Source organism: Scyliorhinus torazame, chromosome 12 (assembly GCF_047496885.1).
Source record: "Scyliorhinus torazame isolate Kashiwa2021f chromosome 12, sScyTor2.1, whole genome shotgun sequence".
Lineage (NCBI taxonomy): Eukaryota > Metazoa > Chordata > Chondrichthyes > Carcharhiniformes > Scyliorhinidae > Scyliorhinus > Scyliorhinus torazame.
The window spans coordinates 209,557,157-209,569,014 of NC_092718.1; the positions used below are offsets into that span (position 1 = coordinate 209,557,157).

An 11,858-nucleotide genomic window follows, 5' to 3' on the forward strand; every position below is an offset into this window, starting at 1 on the left:
TAGTTATGGTGGATGGCCCACCTCTCTGTGTAATTTTATTTGTGGTGTAAACCAATCCAGGGATGCATTATTCATTATTAAAAGTTTGAAGACAGTCAAAAAGAACATCTCGTCATGAGGGTGGATTTGTGACTCCTGCAAATGACACATTGGATTCTGCGCATACACTGACGATCATCGATGGCCCTCCTGCATTGGCAGGAGACACTGTAAAAAAAAACGGTTTCCTCCCACGGTTCAAAGATGTGCAGGTTAACTGGATTGACCATGATCAATTGCCTCTTAGTGTCCAAAAGGTTAGGAGGGGCTATTGGATTACGGAAATAGGGTAGGGACTTGGGCCTAGGTAAGGTGCTCGTTCCTAGGGTCAGTACAGACTCGATGGACCGAACGTCCTCCTTCTGCACTGTAGTGATTCTATTCTAAAAAAAGACCCCCCAAATTAAAGGAAACTTAAGAAATCAATTTAAATTGACATTTCTGGGGGAGTGGAATGATAATGTTCTCCAGACAAAAAGATTTCAACCTCTTTCAGGCAGGAGGGCAGTACTGGGAGTCATGTGACCAAATGTAACCAGCAGGGTGGTCACCTGACCGGCTGGGTTGGTTACATCCCCGCGCAAGCGCAGTAGCCCCCGGATCAGCACTATGGCGGCGCTCAGGGGAAACGTGAGCCGCTGGGCAGTTGTCCTGACCCCGGGGAGGCGGCACGTCCGCACGCTGAGGAGGAGGCCGCTGGAGGTTCTGTATCCCCGGAGCGAGGGAGCCGCCCCCGGGGCCGAACATCGAACCAGTGGCCCGGAGAAGCGCTGGCCGGCGGCTGGCAGCCCCGTCCCGGACCCGAGCCCCCGGCAGCCCGGCCGCCCCACTTCACTGGACGGGCTCTCGTACGAGAGGGCGCTCCCCGGGGACAAGCGGCTGGCGTAAGGGATAAACCTGAGCGGGCACCCTGTACACTCCCCGGCACAAACACCTCCACATTCAGCCTCTCTATGTCCCTTTCACACATCACCCATGTGTTCACTGACCTACAGTGGCTCCTGGTCCAACAATACTTCAATTTTATCATTCTAATCTGTCCAAATTCTTAATATTCTCATCCTAACCCTATTGTCGGATCTTCTCCAGCCCGGCAACTCTCCGGTCACGGCGTCTTCTAATTCTGCCTTCCTGTGTATCCCTCCTTTTTTTAAAAGAGTACCCAATTATTTTTTTTAACCAATTACAGGGCAATTTAGGTGGACAGTCCACCTACCCTGCACATCTTTGGGTTGTGGAAGTGACAGACACGGGGAGAATGTGCAAACTCCACACGGCCAGTGACCCGGGGCCTGGATCGAACCCTGGTCCTCAGTGCTAGAGGCAGCAGTGCTAACCACCGCCACTGCTTCTAAATCCACCATGATCTCTTTTTTTTTAACTTTGAGTTGAGTATTGGTGATGAGGTGTTTGTTGCCCATCCCTCGTTGCTCTGGACAAGGTGGTGGTGAGCTGCCTCCTTGAACCGCTGCAGCCCATGCGTTGCAGCCTTCAGCTGATGGGTATCTCGGCTCTGGCCTTTACTCTCTTTAAGGGGGACTGATGATATGGATCAATGGTTGCTAAACTCTTCAGCACTTTGAATGTTTCCTCATCTGCCTGGGTCTAATGTAGACTAAACCACAGACTAATTGCTACCATTAGTCAATAACTCCATTGTTGCATTATGCCACGAGTGGTATGGTGGATGGTGACCGAGATTGTCAGTGGCCTCCTTGTGTTTAGCAATTTTTATAGTCCCTCTGCTTCAAATCTAATTCTGAATCTCGCCTATCAATAGCAAAGTCGTGACTATCGCGAAGTCTAAGAAGTTCCGTGACCAGCAGGGGAAGATCCTGGTGGAGGGACGGCGGTTGATCATCGATGCCTTGGGAGCTGGAGCATTGTTGCAGACTCTTTTCTTTAGTACTGTGGACAGCCTGAAGGAGTTGCCTCTGGAGAAACTGAAACACGTCAAGTTAATCAAAGTAAAGTTTGAAGAGATCAAGATGTGGTCTGATCTTGTAACGCCCCAGGGAGCAATGGGTATGTCTGCAGAATTACATCTTTTGGATGCTTAGTTTGCTCTAATCGGTTAATATCACATGAAACATTGATGCATAGCAACAACAAGAACAACACTGCTATGCCAAGTTAGAACTAATAACTTTCATGCATCACAGTGTTATAGAATAGAGCCATAGACTCCCTACAGTGCAGATGGAGGCCATTTGGCCCATCGAGTCTGCACCGACCCTCTAAAAGAGCACCCTAACCAGGCTCCCACCCTAACCGCACAACCCTGGACACTAAGAGGCAACGTAGCATGGCAAATCCACCTCACCTGCACCTCTTTGGACTGGGAGGAAACCGGAGTAGCCGGAAAAAAACCCCGCTGACACGGGGAGAAAGTGTAAACTCCACACAGACAGTCACCCAAGACCAAATTGAACCAGGGTCCCTGGTGCTGTGAGGCAGCGGTGCTAACCACCGTGCCACCATGCTGTAAAACATTCCAAGGTTTGTTCACACGAGACCTGTTTTGACTGTGTGACAAATTGAAACAGAAGCGAGCCCTCTGGCCTTTAAAAGCCAGCTCCACCATTCCGTCCGTACGATCGTAGCTGATCGTCTATCGCAGCTCCAATTTCCGCTCTGACTCTTAATACACACAAATCGATCTAGCTGTTTCTCTTGAACATGCTCACTGACTTGACCCGAGCTGGGACAGAGAATTCCAAAGACTCACAATCCTCACCTCGGCCCTAAACGGCCAACCTCCCCTTTTTTGACCCGGTGACCCACTATTCTCCATTCCTTAGCTGGAGAAACATTTTCTCAGCCTTTCACGCCCATTAAGAATTTTATATGTTCCAGTTAGATTCTACTGAACTCCAGGGGACATGGGCCGTGTCTGGTTAATCCCTCCTTGCCGGACAATCTCCTCACCCCAGCAATAGATCTTGTGAACCCTCATTGCCGTCCCTCAAGGCTGGGTATACCTCCTGGGTTTGGAGGACAAATGGCGGGCAATATTTTCACACCAACATCCCACAAAGCAAGGAGCTGAATGCCCGTTTTTTCTAAATTTGGTGACGATTGAAGGATGAAAGGGTGAGAGAACTCCCTGCTTTTGTTCAGGTAGAATCTTGGGATCTTTAATGTCTGTGGAAGCAGGCAGGCTCACCTTTGGTTCAATGACGTGGTTACGCAGTGTAGAGATTGCATTGAGAGCGGATCTCGGGGGAGGGGGGTGGGAGGGGCTGAACCTGGCTGGGAGTGATCAGCAAATGAAATCTTGCTAATTGTAAATTAACCTTTTGGCCTTGCTGTCGCTGGCAGGGATATTTGTCAGACCAGATCATTCCAAGATGAAGTACCCATCGGTTCAGCAGGAACACACCATACCTCTCTCCCTCATCGGTGACAACATCCGAGATCCTGGAAACCTGGGGACAATATTACGATCGGCGGTGGCTGCTGGGTGCAGCAAAGTATTGCTGACGAAAGGTTCGTGCCGTTAGTGTTTTTGCTCGATTTTGTCATAACCCCACAACTCGGGACGGCACGTGACGCAGTGGTTAGCACTGGGACTATGGCGCTGAGGACCCGGGTTCGAATCCCGGCCCTGGGTCCCTGTCCGTGTGGAGTTTGCACATTCTCCCCGTGTCAGCGTGGGTTTCACCCCCACAACCCAAAGATGTGCAGGTTAGGTGGATTGGCCCTTAATTGGAAAAATAAAATAATTGGGTACTCTAAATTAAAAAAATAAATAACCCCATAACTCCCTCAGCGCTTCCATTTGCAAATGAAGGGCAGCACGGTGACACAGTGGTTAGCACTGCTGCCTCACAGCGCCAGGGACCCGGGTTCAATTCCGGCCTCGGGTGACTCTGCAGAGTTTGCATGTTCTCCCCGTGTCTGCGTGGGTTTCCTCCGGGTGCTCCAGTTTCCTCCCACAGTCCAAAGATGTGCAGGTTAGGTGGATTGGCCATGATAAATTGCCCCTTAGTGTCCAAAATGTTAGGTGGGGTTACGGGGCTAGGGTGGAGGCGTGGGCTTAAGTAGGGTGCTCATTCCATCGGCCAGTGCGATCCCGATGGGCCGAATGACTTCCTGCACTGTAAATTCTATGGTTTCCCTCTCGCTACGACACAGATCCGCACAGGGTCATTATTCACATTGCGCCCCCCCCCCCCCCCCCAGCTAGTTACTATCCATAAGTGAGCCAAAACGATACTGGCCAGCTAATTCCCTGTGCAGGATCCTGCCAGGCTCGGTCCTGTCCTCTGCTAATGTCAGCACACAAATAACCCCGACTTGAACATGTAAGGAAAGAAAGAATGGGGACCCCGGCTGATTTTTTTTTTTAAGCGCCCCTCTGATTTACGGGTACTGAGCTCAATTGGATGGTGCACACTGCCCTTCCCCTGGCCCAGATTAGCTGACTCAGCATTGGGGGTGAATCAACCGGAGGAGAGTTGCTGTGTATCACGTGAGGAGTGTTACAAAGAACCGTTCCTAATCTCCTCCAGCTTGTTTGGACCTTGTTATCAGCCGGTCCCCTAACTATCATTAAGTCATTGCCCATTCACCTTGTTTCTGATGGAGCTATGCAGCACCTGGTCACCCAGGCACTACCTTAGACCCGCCTGTGCCGTCCAGTCACCCTCACCCCGCCCTGCTCTTCCTCCCGTTTCTTCTGCAATGCACAGCCTGGAAGTGTGATGGAGGCAGGTTCAGTTGAGGTGTTCAAGAGGGCATTAGGTGGTTATTTGAATGGAAACAAATGTGCAGGGGTACGAGGAAAAGGCAGGGGAATGGCATTGAGTCATGGTGCTCGTCTGGGGAGGTGGTACAGACACGATGGGCGGAATGGCCTCCTTCTGCATCATAACAACTCTGTGGTTCTATGGTGCACAGCGAGGTTTCTGCACCAGGATGGCCAAGGGACATGAAGCGCTCAACCTCCCATTGGGACTTGCAGGGTGAGGATGATTATCTTCCCTGTGGGTCTCACTGAGTACGAGCTCTCCTGCTGAGGGGTGGGGGAACTCCATTTAGCATTGTAGAAATGTCGGCCAGTAAGGCACCAACCAGATAGAGACCCAGTAGAGATCTACTGCGAAGGGCAGCACGGTAGCATAGCAGGGCAGCACGGTAGTTTAGTGGTTAGCACTGTGGCTTCACAGCGCCAGAGTCCCGGGTTTGATTCCCCGCTGGGTCACTGCCTGTGCGGAGTCTGCACGTTCTCCCCGTGTCTGCGTGGGTTTCCTCCGGGTGCTCCGGTTTCCCCCCACAGTCCAAGGACGTGCAGGTTAGGTGAATTGGCCATGATAAATTGCCCTTAGTGTCCAAAAAGGTTAGATGGTGTTACTGGGTTACGGGGATAGGGTGGAAGTGAGGGCTTAAGTGGGTCGGCGCAGACTCGATGGGCTGAATGGCCTCCTTCTGCACGGTATGTTCAATATACCGTTATTGTAAATAAAACAAAGTTCTTTGTTATCGGTATGGACTTCCCATGTCCTTATTAAAGGGACACTGAACCAAAATTCGTGGGAGCTAAAGTGTGTTTGTTTCCTTTCTCCCCTCCAGGCTGTGTGGATGTCTGGGAACCCAAAGTGCTTCGGGCTGGTATGGGCGCTCATTTCCGCATCCCTGTTATCTCAAATCTAGAGTGGGATGTGGTCCCTAACTACCTGGCCACCAGTACTCGCGTCCACGTGGCAGACCATTCCCACTGGAGTGCTGGAAAATCTGTGGTGCCTCGTAAATCTCACGCAGCCGGTGACCAGAGCTGGGCCTCGCACACGAGGCAGACGGAAGAGCAGGAGGGTGGCACCGAGGACCGGGAAAGAGAATTCCTCCTCTCCCTGCCTGAAGTGGAAGCTCGCTGTTACCACCGCACCTGGGCAGAGGGGCAGACGGCCATTGTGATTGGTGGCGAGACGCAAGGGCTCAGTCTGGAAGCCCTCTTGTTGGCCCAGAAGATGCGAGGCCAGCGATTGTATATTCCCATGATCCCTGGTGTGGATAGCCTCAACTCAGCTATGGCAGCAAGTATTTTACTGTTCGAGGGTCGGAGACAGCTCTTGTCTAGTGTGGCGAATGGCAATAGGACCGAAAGAACCTAACAGAGTCGCATGGCTTCAGTAAGAGTACCTATAATCGTGGGTTCATCCTTAAGCTGCTCGCCATTGCAGTGATCAAGTCTGTCATGTGAGTTTGAGAGTTCTGAAACGGAAACTTGTGAGTCCACACGTCAGGCTGGATTTTTAATCAATGTCATGAGACTTCAAGTTCAGTCATCGCACTAAAATAACTTTGGGACACGTCTGAGAGACTTGATGCAGCATTATACTAATGGAACCATGTTTGGCTGGCGCAGCGCATTGCAAATATTCCACCTTTTTACACCCTATGCCATTATCCAAATCGCAAGATAATTATGATTGAGGGATCGCCCACCTTAACATATCTATCCAGATACATCTCCCCAACATTGCTGAAAAGAGAGTTCTAAAGCTTTCCGTCTCGCACCCATCAGGACAAATGCAAGAATGCCAAATTTCAAACTATCACAACAATTTGTACCGCGGGAGAGCGTTCTCATCGTGGTGAGTGGAAGATGAAAAGCTTTGGCAACATGCCTCTTCAGTAATAAATCCTCCTGTTCCTGCTCCCACATCAGCTGAATAGCCTGCAGATAGTCGCCGCCTGGTTTCATATGCCCTGGCGTCATTGGTGTATTTAGTCACGCCCTCAGCAGAACAAGGGACAGTAAAAAAGGATGAATAGTTTGTCGAAGGTGAAGGGTATTTAATAAGGTATATGATGTTGGAAGGGCCATCCGTCCAATCGGGAAGCTTTTCACTGGACATATCATGGTTATGGGGTTCAAGGGGCGATGGTCACTTTCCCACTGGCCTAACTCTGGTTCACTCTTAGTGACAGGTACTCAGGCTGATGTTCCGGTGCAGAGAAGGGCAATAGGGCAATGGTCTGACCAGGTTTCTTTTTGTTTTAACCTTTGGATTGGATCGTCATTGATCTGAATACTCCAGAAACAAGCACCAAGTGGAAGAAGCGGGAGCTACGGTCTACTACCTACTGATGTGCTGCTACCAATTTATGTCTGGGGGCACGTGTGTGTGTGTGTGTGTGTGTGTGTGTGTGTGTGTGTGCACACGCACGCGCTTGAGTCCTTCAAGTGAGGGGCGGGATCAGGCTTGGCTGTGATGCCCACAGCAATCAAACAGCCTGTTCTCATCGTCCGGAGTCAGGGGTGAAGAATTCTAAGTGATGTTCTGGCCTGAAGCGCTAAGTCCTGAAGGACGTGCTGTTCGGTGAATTGGACATTGTGAATTCTCCCTCTGTGTACCCGAACAGGCGCCGGAATGTGGCGACTCGGGGCTTTTCACAGTAACGTCATTGCAGTGTTAATGTAAGCCTACTTGTGACAATAAAAGATGGTGGTTATTATTATTAAATGATTCCAGGACTTTCACTTTCACTATTCCTGCAGGAGTTGGTTCTGAGTGACGGTTTGTAAGTTTCAAGCCGCAACCCTATGCCCCGATGTTACGGACATCCTGATGTACATTTTTCTCGTTTCATCGCCTGTCTTGTGCATCACCCTCAGGATCACGCTGCTCGATCACTTTCACCTGAGACTTGAAAACGCAAAATTACCCCAAACTCTCATTCACCCCAGCCTTGGGAATTAAAGCTTCCCTTGAGTCTCTGACCCATTGCTGAACGGACGGTGCTTCCTGCGTTACCGTGCGTCAGAGTATTTGTGCGCACCGAGCAAGTCGTAGGATTCAAAACAGATTCTTGATTGACGAGGGAGTCAAAAGTTGAGGCCTCAATTGGATCAGCCACCATCTTTGACACGGCCGAGTAGGCCCAAGGGGTCAGGTGGCCATCTCCTACTCCTGGTTGGTCAGTATTTCAGGAAGATGTGATTGATTATCAGAGCATAGAATTTACAGTGCAGAAGGATTGCGCTGGAGCGAGTACAGAGATTCATGAAGATGTTGCCTGGACTGGAGAAGCGGAGTTCTGAGGAATGATTGGATGGGCTGAGATTGTTTTCTTTGGGACAGAGAAGGCTGAGGGGGGGATAACTCATTACAATATGGAAAACTGAGGATCGAGCGGATAGGAAGGCCCAGTTCCCACTGATTGATGAATCCATAACCAGGGATCATGGATTTCGGGTACGATGTTGGAAGTTTAGAGGGGCTTCAAAAGGATTTTTTTTTTCATCCAGAGGATGATGTGGGTCTGAATAGTGGCAGAAACCCCTCATATTTAAAAAGTAAAAGGACACAGGAAGCAGATACCTGGGAACACCACCACCTGCAAGCTCCCCTCCCAAGTCGCGCACCATCCTGGTTTGGAAATATATCGGCCGCTCCTTCACTGTCCCTGGATCAAAATCCTGGAACTCCCTCCCTAACAGCGCTGTGGGTGTACCTACACCACAGCGGTTCAAGGAGGCAGCTCACCACCACCACCATAATTAGGGATCGGCGATAAATGCCGGTCGAACCAGTGACACCCACATCATGTGGAAGAATTTAATAAACTCGGATATCCACTTGCAAGTTCCCTGTTCTGCGAGATCACGGACCAGGAACTGGAAAGTGAGGTTAGGCTGGATGGCTACTTGTCGACCAGCATGGACGTGATGGGCTGAATGGCCTCACTGTTGTAAATTTTTATGGTTCTGTTTACAGCTCCCACCTGTTCACATCGCACCATAGTCAACATTAAAACAAAACAAAACACCGTAACTTGCTGGAAATCAAAGCCAGACGATGCTGACTTTGCACAGCAAGTCCACCTGTAGGTTATAAGCCCTTCACTTCTGGACCCAAAATGCCCCTTTTCCTCTTCACAGTGACACATTGCTGAACTGACGACGCTTCCTGCGCTAGCGTGTGTCAGAGTATTTGCACGCAGCCCAACCTAGATGACGGTGCAATGTGTTAGAAGGTGGTTAGCAAGGCCGCCTCACGGTGCCAGGGGCCCGGGTTCGATTCTGGCCTTGGGTGTCTGCGTGGGTTTCCTCCGGGTGCTCCGGTTTCCTCCCACAGTCCAGAAATGTGCAGGTTAGGTGGATCGGCCATGATAAATTGTCCCTTGGTGTGCAAAGATGTGAAAGTTAGGTTGTGGGGGAGTGGGACTAGACGGAGTGCTCTTTTGGAGGGTTGGTGCCGACTTGATGTGCCAAATGGCCTCCTTCTACATTGTCGGGATGCTATGGATAACATCAGAGACTACAATTGGCCCGTCGGGCATGTCGACGTTCCGCATGTCAACGTTCCGCACAGTCAGGGGTTGCCATTTGTCGGAAATTGTGTAACAATTGAATGGTGGATTTGCCTATTCTATTCTGATGGATGAATGTTGCAATTCACCCAACTGGGCAAACCTGCGCGTTCGAGGCGGGGAATCGGAAAGATTGACGGACGGATTTAACCCGGTGTGTAGGTGGCCACTGGTTTTAAAGTTCTGTTTTCAGTTTCTGCACTTCCGTGGCTTGTCACTGGTGTCAGATGTCTGCTGAAACATACCAAGGCTGGTGTTCCTCATTGTCGCCACATGGTGGTGCTTGGGTCTGCGCAGTCCATGTCCAGAATAGTCGAGCACCTAGGGTGAGGAGAAACTGAATTAAAAAAGTGGAGGCATTTCTGCAGCGAATCATAGAATTTACAGTGCAGAAGGAGGCCATTCGGCCCATCGAGTCTGCACCGGCTCCTGGAAAGAGCACCCTATCCAAGGTCAACACCTCCACCCTATCCCAATAACCCCCCCCCCCAAAACACTAAGGGCAATTTTGGACACTAAAGGCAATTTGTCATGGCCAATCCACCTAACCTGCGCATCTTTGGACTGTGGGAGGAAACCGGAGCACCCGGAGGAAACCCACGCACACACGGGGAGGATGTGCAGACTCCGCACAGACAGTGACCCAAGCCGGAATCGAACCTGGGACCGTGGAGCTGTGAAGCAATTGTGCTATCCACAATGCTACCGTGCTGCCCTCTTTGGCAACCTCTACCTCAAGGGGGCTCAAAACCGTTGAGCGCATTCGAACCTGACATGCATTTTTCTCGACATTAAGGGGAATAAGGGAACATGGAGTTTGGGCTAGGGAGTGGAGTTGAGGTGGATCAGCCCTGGTCTTAATGGCGGAGTAGGTCCAAGGGCCCCAATGGCCCACTCCTATTTCTCGGGTTAGTAAGATTTGCAACATCCAGCAGTCAGAAAGGGGAATGTCTCCGCGGCTATCATCAACTTCTCTCTGAGTGGCAGGTTTGCTGACGGTGAAGGGTTACGGGGGCAATGGGGAAAGTGGCACCGAGGCCGCAATCAAATCAGCTGTGATCTTATTGCATGTCAGAATAGGCTCGAGACGTCGAGTGGCCTTGCCCTTGGCTCTTGAGCCGTAAGATCGAGAACACCGGCATTTGAATCCTTAGCCTTGGCTGACACCGCAATGTTGCACTGAGGATGTGCTGCACTGTTAGGGGTACCTTTCAGATGAGCAAGTGCATTTCAGGCGGATGAAATAATGTAAGAAATAGAAACTGGGTTATGCCATCCTGTGACTGAACTCTGCCTATCTACCATTGTCCCGTAACCTTAGCTAACAAAAGTCTCAGAAACCTCTGGTTTGAAATTAACATTTGATCCAGCGCTAATTACCATTCGCAGGAAAGTGTTGCAGACTTAGATCATTTTTAAAAAAAATGTTTTATGTTGTCACAAGTAGGCTCACATTAATACTGTTACAGTGAAAAGTCCCTAGTCGCCACTTCGGCGCCTGTTTGGGTATATAGAGGGAGAATTGAGAATGTCTAATTCACCTAACAGCACGTCTTTCGGGACTTGTGGGAGGAAACTGGAGCACCCGGAGGAAACCCACGCAGACACGGGGAGAACGTGCAGACTCCACACAGGCAGTGACCCAAGCCGAGAATTGAACCTGGGACCGTGGCGCTGTGAAGCAACAGTGCGAACCACTGTGCTACCGTGCTGCCCTGTACTGCCCTCTGTGGAAATGTGTTCTAACTCGATTCATAGAATCATAGAATTTACAGTGCAGAAGGAGACCATTCGGCCCGTCGAGTCTGCACCAGCCCTTGGAAATCGCACCCTACGTAAGCCCACGCCTCCACCCTATCCCAGTAACTCCACGTAACCTTTTGGACACTAAGGGGCAATTTAGCACGGCCAATCCACCTTACCCGCACGTCTTTCCTGAAAGGGCTGGTTCTAATTCGTTGACTATTCTCTTCCTCAACTCCCGCATCCACCAGTGGTGGATTCCCCGCCTACAAGGAACAATTTCTCTATGTACCCTTTCTATTCCTTTTGATATCTTGAAATCTTCAATCAAATCACCCTTTGACCTTCGAAATACAATTTTGTTCAATCACTCCTCATAATTTAACCCTTGGGAGTCCAGATATTGTTTTAATAAATGTGCACTGCACCCTCGCCAAGGGCAGTGTATTGTTCCTCTGGTGCGTTGCCCTGAGCTGCTCTGTGATCTGACCGGGTATGACTTCTACTCCCCCTTCTGTGTTAATCCTTTAGACATAAAGGCCGGGATCCCATTAGCCTTTTGGTTTTCTTTCTTTTTCTTTCCCTGGGATGTGGGCGCTGTTGACAAAGGCCAGCATTTATTGCCCATCCCTAATTGCCCTGGAACGGAGTGACTTGGTGGCCCATTTCCGCTGGGGAGTTAAGAGTCAACCACAGTGCTGTGAGTCTGGAGTCACATGTAGGCCACACCGGGTAAGGACGGAAGATTTCCCTCCCTG

General features: G+C 50.3%; 1 protein-coding gene across 1 annotated transcript; it reads left to right on the top strand.

Annotated features, from left to right (window-relative positions):
- The first annotated feature begins 640 nt into the window (after nt 1-640).
- Nucleotides 641-9,072, top strand: mrm3a (mitochondrial rRNA methyltransferase 3a). The gene is made up of 4 exons (XM_072469838.1): nt 641-923; nt 1,820-2,064; nt 3,361-3,528; nt 5,614-9,072. Exons 1-4 carry the CDS (start codon nt 649-651, stop codon nt 6,150-6,152), a joined length of 1,227 nt encoding a protein of 408 aa, XP_072325939.1. The 5' UTR covers nt 641-648; the 3' UTR covers nt 6,153-9,072.
- The last annotated feature ends 2,786 nt before the right edge of the window (nt 9,073-11,858 follow it).

What these genes read in the sequence shown, in the direction of transcription:
- mrm3a (XM_072469838.1), top strand. Translation starts at nt 649, where the DNA reads ATGGCGGCGCTCAGGGGAAACGTGAGCCGCTGGGCAGTTGTCCTGACC. An exon ending in CCCGGGGACAAGCGGCTGGC is followed by an intron (nt 924 to 1,819) that starts GTAAGGGATAAA and finishes GCCTATCAATAG; the next exon opens with CAAAGTCGTGACTATCGCGA. An exon ending in AACGCCCCAGGGAGCAATGG is followed by an intron (nt 2,065 to 3,360) that starts GTATGTCTGCAG and finishes TGTCGCTGGCAG; the next exon opens with GGATATTTGTCAGACCAGAT.